This window comes from Choristoneura fumiferana, chromosome 3 (assembly GCF_025370935.1).
Source record: "Choristoneura fumiferana chromosome 3, NRCan_CFum_1, whole genome shotgun sequence".
Classification (NCBI taxonomy): domain Eukaryota; kingdom Metazoa; phylum Arthropoda; class Insecta; order Lepidoptera; family Tortricidae; genus Choristoneura; species Choristoneura fumiferana.
In genome coordinates, this window is record NC_133474.1 from 11,478,330 (window position 1) to 11,495,062 (window position 16,733).

Here is a 16,733-nt window from a genome sequence, read left to right on the forward strand (position 1 = left end):
AAATACAAACTGAGACATGGATGCACGGAAAAACGATATGGTTTTACGGAATACCCGTAAAAGTAACAAATTAAGAGTTGAAATAAAAAAATACAAATTATTATTATTATTTAGAAGCCTGTAGATGTGTCCCACTGCTGGGCAAAGGCCTCCCCCCATGTCCTCCACTCTACCCTTTCTTGGGCGATCTCTGACCAGCTGCGAAGAAAGGCGTCCAGATCGTCCCGCCATCGACGCCTGGGTCTGCCACGCCGCCGAAGTCCATTTTGTGGTATCCAGTCTGTGGCTATTTTAGCCCACCTATTGGGTTCCATACGGCTGACGTGGCCTGCCCAGTCCCATTTCAGCCTGGCAGTCTTGACACCCACATCAGCAATGCGTGTTTTGGAGCGCAAAAATACAAAAAGACTCCAAAAAACCAATAATATTTTGATTGCTTATATAGTAGCTACATCTCTTGTCTGGGTGAGCGGTTAGTTCCGAAAGATTGTGACGTCTCTCGATGAGAGCGGAACATAGATATAGCGTAGTAGAAATAATATTCTCTTCCATATAAAGTTTCATCCCCTATTTCACACCCTCACAGGAAGAGTTTTAAAAAACGCGCGAATAAAATATCTACTTATTTATCTCTTAGGTATCACGTGCCGAAATGGCAAGTTTAATAAAGATTCATTGATTTATCTTCTATAATGACGTCCTTCCATATAAATTTTCATCCCCTATTTCACCCCCTACTCACAGGTCGAATTTTCAAAAAAGTTTAAACAAATATCGACTTATTTCTTATTAAGTGCCTAAATACCAAGTTTCGTGGTTTTATCTTCGACAGCGATGAATTTCCACCATATAAACTTTCATCCCCTGTTTCAGTCCCTTAAAGCCTCTTTTTTCCGATAAAAGATAGCCTATGTTCTTTCCCAAGGTCTATTCTGTATCTATACAAATTTCATCAAAATCGGTTCAGACTAGAGAGTTCAGACAGACAGACTAGAGTTATTTTCGCATTTAAGTATAATATTATTATTATACTGGCGTTTACCCGCGGCTTCCCACGCGTAAATCATTAGATACAGCAGTTGAATTGAAATATCGGGATTTTATTAAATTCTCGTGGGAATTCCCTAAAATTACATCGTGGTTTTTATTGACGTTATATTATAACAACCATGCGAAATTTCATGACTTTAAGCCCAGTGGTTAATAGTTCGAGATTTTATCCCTATCCCGTGGGAATATCGGGATAAAAAGTAGCCTATGTGTTATTCCAGACGTCCAGCACCCTACATACCAAGTTTCATGAGTCTAAGCCCATCGGTTGTTATTTTAAGATTTTATCCCTATCCCGTGGGAATATCGGAATAAAAAGTATCCTTTGTTTTAACCCAGGTTATAAACTAACTTTTTGTCAAATTTCATCCAAATCCGTCCAGCCGTTTTAGCGTGAAGAAGTAACAAACATACTCAGCACGCACTCACTCACTCACAAACTTTCACATTTATAATAATAGTAGGATAAGTATGGATAACTTAATACAAATTATATAAAACTCAATTACATACAAAAAATAATATGTACTTACAAAGTAAAATCATATTTAAAAAAAACTTTTTTTGCAGGTGGTAGGACCTTGTGCAAGGTCCGCCCGGATTGCTACCACCATCTTACTCGCTAATCCTGCCGTGAAGCAGCAGTGCTTGCACTGTTGTGTTTCGGCGTGGAGAGTAAAACAGCCGGTGAAATTACTGGCACGTGAGGTATCCCATCTTCGGCTTCTAGGTTGGCAACGCGTCTGCAATACCCCTGGTGTTGCAGATGTGTATGGGCGGTGGTGATCTCTTACCATCAGAAGACCCACTTGCTCGTTTGCCATCCAGTCGAATAAAAAAAAACTCAATTTACTAACCTTCTTTTGAATTTTGAGTCATATGTATGAATTAAAAAACACGTTACGGACTTTAATAAACGTCATAAATTAAGCACCTTTACACTGTTTTACTGTGCATAATTAATTATTTTATTCTTGATAATCTGTTAAACAATAGGTAGGAGTGTGCCCACTAGTGTCTAAGAGAATTGACTTCATTTGACCTGTTGACTTAAACTTTACGTAAATTTAAAATAACACGGTGTATCGGATACCTAAAGTTTAACACAATTTTTAAAGCCCCTGCGCGTTAGTTCGGGTTTTAATCAACATGGTGAAAATTAAAATGAGCATTCTTCCTGTAGTCGCATTGTACATTATTGTAGCTGTGTTGGTCTGTATGAATGCTTTTTTTACATTCATTGTTGTGTATGTATTTTAGTGAACCGTACGCCACCACCAACTACTAGTTTGTCCTCTGAAGACTTCTCGTTACCAAGTAAGAAACATTGGATCGTAGTATTAACACAATACTATACCTAGTGCCATCCACGAAGACGCGTGATTTTGTCAAAATTAGACATTAATGACATTGTAATAAGAACCACGGCACGCGTCGTCGTGAATGACTCTACCTATAACTATGCGATCAGCTTTTTGTTTTTTAATATTTTACTGAAAATGGCCATGGGCACACAAATCAACGCACGTAAAAAGAGCTGGCGATATACCTGCACAGTAAGCGAAATACGGACCAAATTGGTGGCGGAGCAATGGGGGCCGCGGGAGGGGGCGTATTGCGCGTGCGCGCGCGTCACGCCATTGGCTCGTTAGTTGACAGATGCGCGCGTATCCCCTCCACTGGCTGGGTGGCTACCCAGAGCTCTTTTTACGTGCGTTGACTTGTAACTCAGTATTCTGACACGACTGTCAGTATTGTGTGATGTTTTCTAGCAGATTAAATTATATAACAACAGAAATTATATTAACTTCGAGAGACGATAGTTAGCTAAAATACCCTGTATTTGGCACTTTCGTTGTCATCCGGTTTTTGTTGTAGTATTATGGCCTTGATAACAACCGAAGATGAAGGTGATAATAATAAGAGGGGTACCAAAAACAGTTATGTAAAACCTGACCATGGGTATAAAAACACACACTCCTTTTTGTTTAAGTTCCTGGTCAGATCGTAACAAATTTAACCCTAGTCCCTAAGCCTACGCTAGCTGGCGCGGGTGCACGGCGCGGGCGCACGCCTGCGGGTGCGGGTACAGGTACAATCCGTCGCCCGCGACGCGTGCAGTTAGCGCTGCTCATACTATTTTTCAATATACGCCTACTCGCTCTCGCTCTATACAACCCGCTTCAGCTAGCGTAGGCCCAAACAATATCTTATCCCTAATCTTATTAAATTATCAAACTAATTTTACTATAGTTTGCGCGGAATAAATCTGGATAAAAGTTGATTGCAAGCGCCTTGTGGTAGGGGCGCGAAACCCGGTCGCCTGTCGCCTTCGTTCGTTTTAATTCCGTGTTCGGCAAGCGCTTGCGTTATACGTACCTACTTCGAAAGTTTCACTTTGTTGTTAAAATTTTTAATTGTTTAGAGTGTTGTTATGTGTTTTTGTTAATAGTTTGTTAGTTATTTTATTTGGTTGAGCTGGTTGGTTGAGCGATAATGGAGGCGGATGATATGTATGTGATGTCGCAATAAAACTAATTAAGTATCTTAAAATACTTTTTTTAAAATTAACTTTTTCACTTCAATTAAGCTCTTTTTTACATGTAATGTTTAAAAAAGTAACTAGCGTAAAAATGTTTGTCACATCTGCAAGATCATGCGATCACCCCGCCTCCTACTACGATACGCAAGGTGAGGCGTATTTGCGATAATTGTCATAGATTTTTAATTCAGTCAATTAAGGAATGAGAAGGGGTCAATCTCGGAATGAGAGATAATAAGCTGGAAACTCGTACACAGCTTCATTTTGGTGCCTAAGATGAGATACCTACCTCAAGTGCCAGTTATATTGTTTTTATGGGCTCCAGAAGTTCATTTTGCAGTTGCAAACCCCATTGAGGCTTTATTGTCTAACTCACTTGGAATCACAATCGTTTTCACCACTTCTTTCTGTCATACGGTGCAAGACGAGGGTAGAAAGAGATGCTGAATGCGATCGCGATTGCAGCGTGTTAGACAATACGGCCTCAGGTAAAGAGTACTCGTGAAAACAAATCAAAGGAGCCGAAACTCGACGGGGCTATGTCGTTTTGTTACTGAGATCATGTGCTGACATTCCGGCTCTATAATCAGGACCCTGGACATCATCCGGGTAAAAAGTACTCGTGAAAACCAATCAAATGAGCCCAAAATCAACGGGGCTACGTCGTTTTGTTACCGAGATCCTTTGCCCACCTTCCGGCTCCAGTCCGGCGTCAGCATCAGATCAATAAGTGTACCTAAGCTGAATCGGAGACCAAGAAGTGCTTGAAAAATGGTTTGTAAATTTTGGTACATCACTTACGTATTTTCTGACATATTTACATACATAATACGAACATTGCAAGTTAAATAAAAAATCAAATGAATAATTTATTGTTAATGATATTTCAATGACTTAAAACTGTATACTTACAAGGTTTTATTCACTGAGATTCACGTTTGACCTTGCATCAGTCAGTATGGCTGAGCGCTGCGGGCTCTCTGCCCTCTATCTCAATAACGGTTGGACGTGCGAAAAAAATTTAACACAATATTTGTTCCAAATTGTATGCTCTACAATTTAGTAATAAATGTTAACATCACTGGAGCTATAGAAACCGAGATAATCGCGAAAAACTGAAGTTTTTGACTTTGAATAACTTACGACGCGGCACGAGATTAAGGGGCTGTTTCACCATCCATTGATTAGTGTTAACTGACGGTTAAAGGTGATGCCGTCTCCGTCTATTCGAACAAAACAAATAGAGACGGTATCACGTTTAACTGTCAGTTAACACTAATCAATGGATGGCGCAACAGCCCCTTAGTGTGACTTTTGAGACAACATTTAAGACATCAAAATGAAGCTGTATACGAGTTTCCAGCTTATTATCTCTCATTCCGAAGTGAATCTCCTTATATGGCTGCATTATTTATTTGTATTATATCGTTTAGGAAAATGGTGTACATTGGTACACAGGTGTCAATGCACTTTTATGCAGATATATTCGGCGCAAACTATAGCAATAATTGTAAAGCTAGCTGAACGAAATCCAAGATTTTTAAAAACGGAAAAGATATTCGGGTCGCCGGACTGGATTACAACTCGCACCTCCTGTGATTTTACTATCAACCATCGGCTCGAACCCCGTCTGAGGATCCGAAACTCTTTTTCGATTCAAACAAAGCTTGAAAGCTTGTAACTGTTTTAAATGCATATGTTGAATTTCTTAGGTATATTATTACACTACTATTTTTTATAAAATTGTGCATGTGACTCAGATTGGAATAACAAAGTGAAATTTTCTATTTTGATATCGTCGAAATGCATTAATTTCATGACTTGAATATAAAAAGCTCCAATCCTAATGAAGGTACTATTCAACATACGTACACAACTTTTCGTTTTTTTTTTCCGTTGTATTTTTTACCTTACTATTCCATGACCACTCGTGCTAGAAAGTTGCGCCTGAGCGACAAATATATATTTTTGTATGAAAACACATTTACGCACATATGCGTACACATCAGACATAGCTCTCTAGCAGGTGCACTTGCGGAGTTGTAGTTCATTGATATAGTCCTCCGCCAATTAACGTCTGAATCAATCCATTGTTTGGAGCTTTTTTGCTACAAAGTCACGATCTGGGGCTTTGTTCTCGACATCATCAAGATCTCAACGCTCTGTGAAATTTCTCAATCGAGACAGATGTTGATGTTCAAGAGAATTGAGTTCCGGTCCTGTCGTTCAATGTAAGGCCACTTTCACTTTAGCACGCTGGCAGCGCGGATAGTTCCAGACCGTCTAAGATTTAAATGTGGAAGTGGTTTAAGTGTTTCTTGGTAACTTTCTGGTTGGCTACAGCCGAAGAGTGTATGGGCGCTTTGCCCACGAGCGCGAGCACCTCCCTGCGCGATCTGATGCTGGAGCCGGCGCCGGCCCGGCCTCCGCCGCAGCCTTCCCCGCCACAACGACAGCGACCAGATTCACGCATACCCACCTCCACAAAGGAGCATTATGTTGTGGAAAAGAAGAGCGAGAATTTCGCACGTAAGCTAAAATATAATACGTCGCATTTAAAAAAAATACCTATCTTTAAAATTTTAAATGTATACGTAATTGAACCATGGGATCTTGGGCGCTAAGCTATTGCTTTTTTAATAATTATATTGTAAAGGCTGACCAGGAATATAAAAAACCTGGGGTGAGGGCAGCACTTCTACGTTTTATATTGCAACACTATTTACACTTATTATACGATACCTACCAGTCATATTGACAACGGTGTCGGTTTAAAGGAATATTTTCTAATCCCTCACATTTTTCTATGACAAATACCTTTATACATTGTGAATTATTTTCCTTCCAAGGCTATGGATAATCTTCGGCATTTTTAGGCAAAAAACACAAAATGACACTTTAAAATACCGCGCGCAAACAACGTTAAACTTTGACAGCAATAGACAGGATGACATTTGAATTTAGTGTTACCAGCGCAAGAAATTAGTTCTATTGGTTTTCCGCAATATGGCGAGGTTTTTTATAATTCTGGTCAGCCTTTATATATTCCAGCTATTTGTATTTTTAATTATTGTTATGGTTTAAAAATCACAGTCAAAGCCGAAACTTGATTACTATATATTACTTAGTGATATTTACAAAGCCCAACATTTAATTTATCATCATGATTAAATTACAAAATCACGATTATCAGTCAGGAATGGTTAGATTCGTTTCGATCTTTCACTCAGCTAGGAAAAAAATCTTCCGAAAAGGTCGAAACTGTCGGACCGTTCCTGATTTATATTCGTGCTTAGAGCTTAAGTAATTTTATCATCATGGTGTTAAGTATCACTCCTATTCATATAACTGCTTCTTTACATAACATAGGGGCGCTGGAGAGCAACGCTAAAGAGGATAACACATTCACCGCCCCAAAGCCTGCTACAAGAGACTATGTTATGCCTCACACAGCCAACACGCTAAACCGACATAATTCATATAAAGAAACTAAATCTACCACTGATTTGTGTAAGTTTCTTAATGCTGTTTATAAACATGCTGTTCTTCGTAAATATTACGAGATTAAGGATAATTTTAAATTTTCTTCGACAGCCACAGGAAATAATCTACGACAAAGTAGTAGTGAAATGTCACTGGGACCACCGTCTTTGGGCCCTAGATCGCTTTCGTTTACAAGGACGTCTTCCGAAAACTCAAGGTATACTACTGCTTAATTTTAACGTTAGTCTCGATAATTAGTAATTACTACAATTCGTAATTTTTAATATACCTCATTTGACATCTGCAAGAACGTCTGAACTAATAAGCATTTGTATTTCTATTAAAAGTATTTAGTGTGTAAAGACAAGAACGTCTCGATCATATAAATGGTGTTCAATAAAGAATATATTCCCGTCATGTTGGTTATATTTTATTCTAGAAGAGCGGGATCTCCTGTCACAGCAGGGCTACTACGAAACTCGAAACTCGAAGTTCGAATAATAAGTATAAGTGTCAGAGGGACCGCACGACACGAACTTCGAGTTTCGAGTTTCGTAGTAGCCCTGCAGGTATATCTCTATTTTCGTACCTACTAGGAGATCTCTAACCTTCTTGCATGCATCTGGATATTAAAACAAATACTTTTTCATTTTCGTTTTTTTATCATGTTCATATATGTATTACATTTTATTTGCACCTACAGTATTTTGAAATTAAAATTGTATTTAAACGTTGAAAGTTTTATGGTTAACATTTGCAGAAGGCGTGTGGATAGTGTACGGCGAGAGAACGTGGTGTCGCGAGCTGTGGAAGCAGCGGCGGAGACTGAACCCGAATTCGTTCCCTTTGCCACCGACAGGTCTGTCGGGCTGGACCTCGATGAGTTCTTACCTGTACGTTAACAATCTACTACTTACTTTAAACATAAATATTTGACTAGCGTGCGCGCAAATCACGTGATCCCTGCATTGTAACAAGAACACATGTGTATTATCTGTTACCTCACTAACAGAGCTGGTAATAAATAGAACTAGTGCAATAAACCCGTCTTGTCGTCATCTTCAAAGGTGGATCGACCACAGATATAGATTACACTATATAACGCAAACACCGCAATCTGTATGAAAGCAACCGTGTCACTTTTTTATATCTACTGTGCTGTGACAACGTCTCGAGAGCGAATTAACGATGTGAATTCCCCCATGTCCGCGCAAAATTGATTCAAATGCGCCGCCCGTCCGCGCCGTCAGTCACTAGTCATGATTAGTCAGTTAGCGGTCAGTCTTTGTATGAGGCCAACCCCGACGTCTGGTCGGGGTTCGGACACGCGAAGTAGATGCATTTGCGTAATCTAGTGTAATCTATATCTGTGGGATCGACAGTTGATTTCACCTGTTCACCGAAGTTGCAGTGAATAGAATCTATTTGTGTATTCAATAGATGAACGAAGCACACGTCACCTATGAGTAAATAACTTTAAGCTCGCATCCCCACAACGTACCTACTAGTTTCCTAATTAAAATAAATGGAGTATAAGCGTCAGTGGGATGGCTAGTTACGAAGTTCGAATTTTGCACTTCGTAGTATGGCCTGACGTTTGTATTGATCGAATTGTATCTATACTTGTGGTAATTTTCGTTCTTGAGTTTTTGTTTCCTGTGAAGTTTTCTGTTGCCGGTACCCATTTAAGGTCTAAATAAAAACAAAATATTATGACTATTTTTTTATTAATGTGCATGGGTTGGTTACATCTGGAACGTCACAATAACAATGACACTTGAGACAGTGACGATCGGCCATCTTTGGTAACTTTTTTGGAATCTACGGCGTTGAGTATAGTTAGGGGCTGTTTCACCACCCATTGATTAGTGTTAACTGACGGTTAAATGTGATGCCGTCTCTATTTGTTTTATTCGAATAGACGGAGATGGCATCACATTTAACCGTCAGTTAACACTAATCAATAGTTGGTGAAACAGCCCTTTTGACTATTATAGAGTACAGATGTGCAAGTTGCGGAAAGTTTCCAAAAAGTCGGAAATGTTCCCGGAAATTTCTTGAAATTTTTTCAAGAAATATTGGAAATTTAAATTTAAGAAACGGAAAGTTTCAATCCCTATACAAATTGTGAGAAGTTTCTGAAATTTTCCTATATCAAAAATTCCATAATTTAGGAAGGTTTCCTTTGGCACATCCATCAGTATTATAGAGTAATAAATTAAGTATGTTTCTATTAACCCGTCCTACTACTAGGTTTACTTGAGTGGCTTACTTTGGATCAGGATTAATGGTTATATTGATCCGTTCTACTAGGTTTACTTCGGCAGGCGGTTTACAGCGGAAGTTGAATATTTGTCCCACTTATTTATAAACGCTTGTCAAGCTTATTTTTGATAAAAACAAGTGGCAGTGCAATGTAGGTGCAACGGTGCGTGCCACAAGTAAGCGGAGCGGTACGCTTCCTCGATGACGTAGGTAATCCTCCATTAGTAGGTTTTTTTTCCTGCTATCAATTTACATTCCAGAATTGAGCAATACGGCATAATTACTGTAAAACAAGGAATGTCGCGACACTACTAAACGTGATCATACCTACTCTACGCAATGTTGAACACGACTGCATCGAGTAAACGTACCTCTGCTTACTTGTGGAACGCACCGCTGCACCTACATAGCACTTCTACTTGTTTTTATTCTTCCGTGGTCCAGTCAAGGGCAAAGATATCGACACGGCTAAAGTTGCAAAAATATGTATACACGGCCTTAATGTTAAGTGCATAAAGTCGTGTATACATATTGTTGTAACTTTGGCCGTGTCGATATCTTTGCCCTTGACCTTGACTGTCCACATTCATTTTTTTTTCTATGACAAATCAGTAACTTAAAAAAAAAATCTTTAACTGACTATTTCCGTTGCCTGCAGCGGACACTAGCGGGTGCCGGGGCGCGGCGCGGCGCCCGCGGCGGCGGAGCGGAGCCGAGTGAACAGGAAGTACTTGGCGTGATGATGCGTGGACATGACTCCATGATGGCCGTGCTTAGCGCAAGGCAGAGAGCATTACAGGTACGAAAAAGAACCTATTAATCTATTCATTCCTTATTCTAAATAATAAAAAATAAAACTTCATTGAACTGTTTCCCCGTTTCTTTATGTTTTGGCTATTGCATATTTTAATGATATTTATATGTACAAGTCTACAAGATATTCGGTATTTTTTTTACATTTGGAAAACTCATTTCATTTCATTTCGTGGTTAACATTTTACAACTAAACTAAACTATGTTAATAAATATGAAACTTTATTATCACTGACAAATGATATAAACATGTAAATAATTAAATACGATAATAAAATCAATTGACACTACGTTCAATACATATAAGACTTACATATTCGATACTAGCTGTTACTTGTGAGTCCTTCTGCGAAGAATTCGTTTGTAGCGATCCCGCGGTAATTATATTTTCCTCTGGGATAAAACTATCCTTTGTCCTTTTCTGGATCCTTTTCTTATCCCAGAAAAAAACAATTTCCATCTAAATCGGTTCAGCGATTTAAGCGTGAAGAAGTAGCAAATAGAAAGACAACTACTTTCTCTTTTATGGTATTAAGTAAAGATTTACTTAGCTTAATTGGCCCCTCGTGAATTGATTAGATATAATATTTATAATCAATGTGTTTTTTACAGATTTTCCATTCTGTGAGAATTAATAAGAATTTAAAGTTCGCCTTAGAGTCTGTAATTGCCCTGGAAGATACGTCGGTGATACTGGACATACTGAATGTTATGGCCCATAAACCGTAAGTGTTACTTCTAATTAAAAAAAAGAGTTAAAAAATCGTTATAGCAAAATTAATGTTCTGCTTGTGTCCAGCAAAAGTAAATTACAATAAACTTAACATTCATATCATATACATACACGTAAGATAAGTAAAAGGTGATCGAAACTACTAACAAAAATTGGCAAATCACGAACAGTTAGTTACGCCCTACTGTGGCGCGCAGCACAAGACTATGTGTAAGGTATAATTAAACATCAAGTAACTAAACACTAAATACATTTAATTGATCCATTATTCACAATAAATGATTTAAACAATAAAAACTTAATAATAATAATTAAAAACTAATATAAATCTAAAAAAGGCCCCTGTGGCATGGTTCCAAGAATGCTGGCAGCATTTCCTCGCTGTATGGCGATGCCAAGACGCTGAGCGAGGAAGCTGCCAGCCCTCTTGTCTCCGGTGGCGTCGACCAGTCTCTTTGCCAGTTGGCTGAAGAGTTCCCTTGCGCCAGGGCCCCACGGACCGAGCGTCTCGACGCCGAAGGCAATGAAGTTGTATCCGGCATCAAGACCACTATATTTGCGCTTCTTGACAACTTCGGCCGCCTCGGCCGCTGCGCCGGCCCTGTGTATTGTACCGTGGAGATGAGACGGGGCTAAAGTGTCCACGCAGGTTGCGTCCCACACCAGCACCCGACCCATTTTCCACGGTATTAGGGACATTCCATCCGGTCTCTTGCCATCATCCCGTGCGATGCCGACTGGCTCGAGCACCGCCGGCACGTTCGCGCTAGCAAGAGACCGGCGGATAATGTCGTTTAGGGCGGCGGTATAATTTAAGTTGCAAGGGATTTCACTTAGGTTCTTACAGCGATCTCTTTTTTCAGGTCACTCTGGAATTTGGATATTTGCCTTTTGATGTTGCCTAAAATATACGAATTATTGCAAAGTAAATACGAATCGTAAGTATTTAAAACACTTATTCTAATATTGAACTATGTTTTGTGCAATTTTCGAAAGAAATATAAACACAACTATGCTTTTCCAACTTTCCAGCTACATGCAATGCGGGTGCAATGCGCTGCGACTCATCGTACGGAACTTTTCGTCCGTAGTACGTGCCAACGTTTCTGCGCCAGTACGGACCTTGGGCGTGGACATACCGCGCGAAGAGCGCTACGCGAAGTGCGTGCAAATTCATAGACTACTGCTGGACGTGCGAGCTTTCCTGCTCAAACGGCAAACTCTCCAGGGCCGACTCGGCGCCGCCTTCCGCGATCTCCACACTCTCATGCAACAAGGACTCGACTGACAACCCACTCTATCGTAACCGCGCAGTTATTAAGTAAGTTAAATCTATAATGGCCTTTTATATTAAGTAAATATCATAGTCATAACGATAATAACTATTAGAAGAGAAACTTGGACGTTTTAACTTAATGGCCCCATACACGGTACGATTGTAGGTACGATCGATCTGATGAAAATCGTGACGATTGATCGTAAAGAGTCATAGACTGTCGATTCGTCGTTACGATATTCATGATTGCATGGGATTTTGTTGCGATCTCCGACATCGGCTTCGATGAAGTAAATAGTTAACGTTCGTCGTTTCTATCGGTCTGAAGCGACGGATCGTACAGACGAATCGTACCGTGTATGAGGCCCTTCAAGATCGTTAACGATTCACTTCATCGAAGACGATGTCGGAAATCGCAACAAAATCCCATGCAATCATGAATATCGTAACGATGAATCGACAGTGTATGACTCTTTACGATCAATCGTCACGATTTTCATCAGATCGATCGTACAGACGAATCGTACCGTATATGGGGCCCTTTAGGTACACGCAGACACATAGAGCTATCACGAGCTTTAATGATAGATATTGATAATATTACACAAACTAACAAATGAAGGCAAGTTACAGATGCAGAAATTTTGTTTTTAATACATTTATTTTTATGTAAATAGTCGAGTATTGCTTAAATATAAATAGAACATTTCAAACAAATTTTGAGATGTCAATGCAAAATGTATGTACACTCAACAGCCGTTTTGATGTAAATCCTGAGACATTGCGCGTGACAGTAGTAAATAAAGCATTTTCTCCTGAAGTTAATTATTCGACAAAATCATACATAGTTGTGTGTGTATGTCAGGATTTACTTCATATGGGTCGATCACTGTAGTAATTGTAGTTGTAGCATAAAATACTAATATTCTGGGCCCTTATTATACAGTTTGACAAATATGTGATTTGACTACTTAAGTATTATTAATTTGGTGTAAATTAAATTTACTCAAAAACTGCCTGTGTAGTGTTGTGTGCAGCTTACTGCTAACAAATATTTAAAGTTCTTTGTTAAAATAAATAAAAATAAAAGTATAATTGAATATTTAAGAATAATCACCCACATGCTTAAAAAAAGCATGCAAAAGATACATGAATTGTCATGAATATATCCGCAAAAAGCTTTGTAAAATCTTATAAAACTAACAGAAAAAGTCTACAACATGCTCCGTCAATAAATCTCATCATATCCAATTCCCATCCAGCATGATCCAAAGATCCATATAATGCCAGCACATTGCAATGCAGACCATTCGCTGGGTTTCCGTTTTGTGCCTGTTTAATTGATCTAATGCTGTTCTTAAATCGACAATTCTTAAAATTTCTGACGATTTAAAAGTGACAACATTATCCGTCTTCTTATTCCCATCCCAATAAAATAAAACTAAGTATTATCAATCAGCAAGTAGTATTTTATACTTTTGTCATGTCTTTGAGCACATTTGTGGGTAATTTAGTAATATTACCATCTATTATTTTATTACATCCGTCCTTTTTTAGTAAACTGTTTTATTAAGTGGTGAATTTTACTAAAACTTTAAATTATAGATTATTTTCAACTCTTCTAAATATGGTCTACCTTGATTCAACTGCCTAACATTCTATGAATAATGGAAGTGCGTAATCGACATAAAAAATATATGAAAAATTCATTTGCCACATCAACATCTATGTAGTGTTTTTTGACACAAATTTACCAAAAGAAGGTTAAAGTGTTTTTTTGTTTCTCTTATGCGTCGTATCAATATTATTCGTCAAGTTTGTGAATTTTACATTTTCATCTTAACAATGACTATGAAGTTTATATTGTGTACTTATATAAGTTTTTTTTTCTATTTGACCAGAAAGTTAATTGGGTCAGTCAACTTTTTAGTGTTGTTATTCCGTCCCATAACTCAGGAGACATCAGAGATACACTTTGTTAGAAAAATGTTGGAATTTATACTAGCATGTTTAGATGAGCATAAAATCATACTTTTAATGAGTAACTCAAGAGACCATGGCAAAAAGCTACACTAATAAGTTGATTGGCACAATTACCAGGTAGTTTCTTTCTATCAATGAACTGAACCATTTGTTGAAGTTAACTGAAATCATGAAAAACACGGTGTATAATGGATATGGACATTTGGAAGTAACTAGTTCAGTGTTTAGTGGATTTTTTAAGGCTAAGCAATTAAATTTGTAAGAAATTATAATTATTCTGGAAGGACATTTGTTTTTAGTAAAAGTACACCTATGTATAGGTACAGGGTGGAAAGTTGAGATGGGGCAGCAATACTGGGTTAAGACACTAACTTTAGTTAAAATGTTCAGTTTTTAGTTGTCTACATACTGTTTAATTTTCTTTAAGCATAAAGGATTCATGTTCGTAAAAAACAACATGCAAAAGTTTCACTTTGCAAATTAGTACCCTACGAACTGTATGCAAAAAGTTTTCTTCGATTTATGGGTGTTCTAGTACTCTAAACTTAGCTGGTCTCAAAGAGTGTTTTAATCCTTGATAGAAATGGGACCGATTGGCATAAAAAAAGTAAAATCTGTGGATTTTCTCGCTGACTGTACATTTTATCAAAAATCTGTAAATGTTGATTGTCATCACTCAAAAAGTTGGTAAAGGACTCCTAAGAGCATTTTCGCGTAGCAGCAAGGGATCTAGTAGCTGTCCTTGCTGCCCCATCACAACTTTTCATCCTGTATAATCTCAAAGTAAAAGAAAACAACCCGTTTTGGCTAACATGCTTTCAGTTTTATATGCAAATAACAAAGGTGTCTTAATTAATCTAATATTTTTTGATAAATAAAGGGGGAAATTTCATAATTTTAATGTTGATGTTTTTTAGATCTTATGCAAGCATTTGTGACCATGTCCTTTTTATTTATAAACTAAGTATCAAATAGGCCTTAAAAATAATCAAATGGACTGAATAATCATGTAAAAAAAGTAAAAATACTTAACTAATAATATTTAAATTATGAAGCTAAATGTTCTGTAAAAAATTAAAAACAATATTAATTTATAATTGTTTTATTTATTCTAAACATAATACATTATATCCTTTGACTACCTAAAGTTAGGCCAGTGAGAAGAGTTAAATTATGCTTATCTCATTGATATTATCATTACTCAAAAGAGACATTTGAAAGGCAAAATTAGTCCTATAAAAGTTGTAATGAAAATTTAACTAAAATTGAGTTTTTCATACATTAACCTGTCAAACAACCAACAACTTTTAGGTAATTTTAAATAGGATTATGTTAAAAAGTGGTCAAAACTAGTAATAAAAATTGACAAATCACTATCTAGTAAAATGAAAATTCAAATTATTCTAACAAGGTTTGCCTTTTGATTGTTTCTTCTACACCATACCATAAGGTATTGTTTCTTAACATTTTGGAATTAAAATCCATGCAAAATCAATACATATATTTGAGAATGATTATTATTTTCATTTTTCAATGATGTATTGTTAATTGAAAAATGAAAATAATCTTTGTGTACAAAGTTCTCCATCTTATTCACTTGTAGTCTTCCCTGGTTGAGAAAAAAATCCATGGATAGCGTCAATTACCAATGAAACAATAGAAAATATCAGAGTTTCAAGATAAATTCCATTACAACCTGCATATGCATTTACAAACTGCTGCAACAATATAAGCTCTTCAAGCTAATGTGTACTGCTTTTGAATTTATGCTTCAAATTTCTTTTTTTTGTTGCCTGCAAATCTATTTGGTTTTTTTGATTCTCTCTTTCTTTTATGGAATGTTTCCATCTTCTTTGCTAATATTTCATCTGAGATATCTTTCTCCATTTCTCCATTATCAGCAGGTTCCTCTTTAACATCAGCTTGCATAAGACGCTCAATTTCGGGATTCATTCCTTTGAATGACAACCGGCCTTCTAATAAATCCTCACAAAAAATAAAACTGGATTCGGATATAAAATTACCCGGTGCTGCACGCATTTCGTCAGTGATAATATTTGCATATAAATTCTCATGGTCATGAGTATTTTCTATTTCCTTTTCTATTCTTTGTTTAGTTTTTTTCATAAATTTCATGTCTAACACTGATTTCGGTAATTGTAGCTTCTTTTTTGATCTGTCCATGTTGTTGATTGTAGTTTATTATTACTTATTAAACTTTAGAAGCTTCACCAACTCTAAACTTTGTAATAAACAGTCTTTCTCATATACGCAATTTAAATTTAACAGAAATAAATTATTTCAGTACTCCTCGTAATTAATTTGTTATCGCAGTAAGTAACCTTACATTACAATATTATATTTACAAAAAATCAACACTTCCACATGCTGCTGAATTGAATTTGACGTTTGATTTGACGTGACCATGCATGCATCAGTGTCGCCAACTCCTAGAAATTCGAGTCACCAAACTCAAAATCAAGTCCCAAAAATTAATTCCACCAGCAGGGCTACTACGTCGTGCCGTCCCTCGGACACTTATACTATTTAATACGAGAGCGAGAGGGACGGTGCGATACAAACTTCGA

The 16,733-nt window shown here is 37.4% G+C and overlaps 2 protein-coding genes across 2 annotated transcripts; one reads left to right on the forward strand and one right to left on the reverse strand.

Moving 5' to 3' along the window:
* The first annotated feature begins 2,284 nt into the window (after window positions 1-2,284).
* On the forward strand, window positions 2,285-15,134 carry LOC141426601 (katanin p80 WD40 repeat-containing subunit B1-like). The gene is made up of 9 exons (XM_074085625.1): window positions 2,285-2,367; window positions 5,936-6,121; window positions 6,962-7,102; window positions 7,187-7,292; window positions 7,836-7,968; window positions 9,999-10,139; window positions 10,766-10,878; window positions 11,750-11,824; window positions 11,919-15,134. Exons 2-9 carry the CDS (start codon window positions 5,947-5,949, stop codon window positions 12,172-12,174), a joined length of 1,140 nt encoding a protein of 379 aa, XP_073941726.1. The 5' UTR covers window positions 2,285-2,367; window positions 5,936-5,946; the 3' UTR covers window positions 12,175-15,134.
* A 693-nt stretch (window positions 15,135-15,827) lies between these two features.
* Window positions 15,828-16,565, reverse strand: Mpp6 (M-phase phosphoprotein 6). The gene has a single exon (XM_074085626.1). It carries the CDS (start codon window positions 16,327-16,329, stop codon window positions 15,910-15,912), a length of 420 nt encoding a protein of 139 aa, XP_073941727.1. The 5' UTR covers window positions 16,330-16,565; the 3' UTR covers window positions 15,828-15,909.
* Window positions 16,566-16,733: the final 168 nt, after the last annotated feature.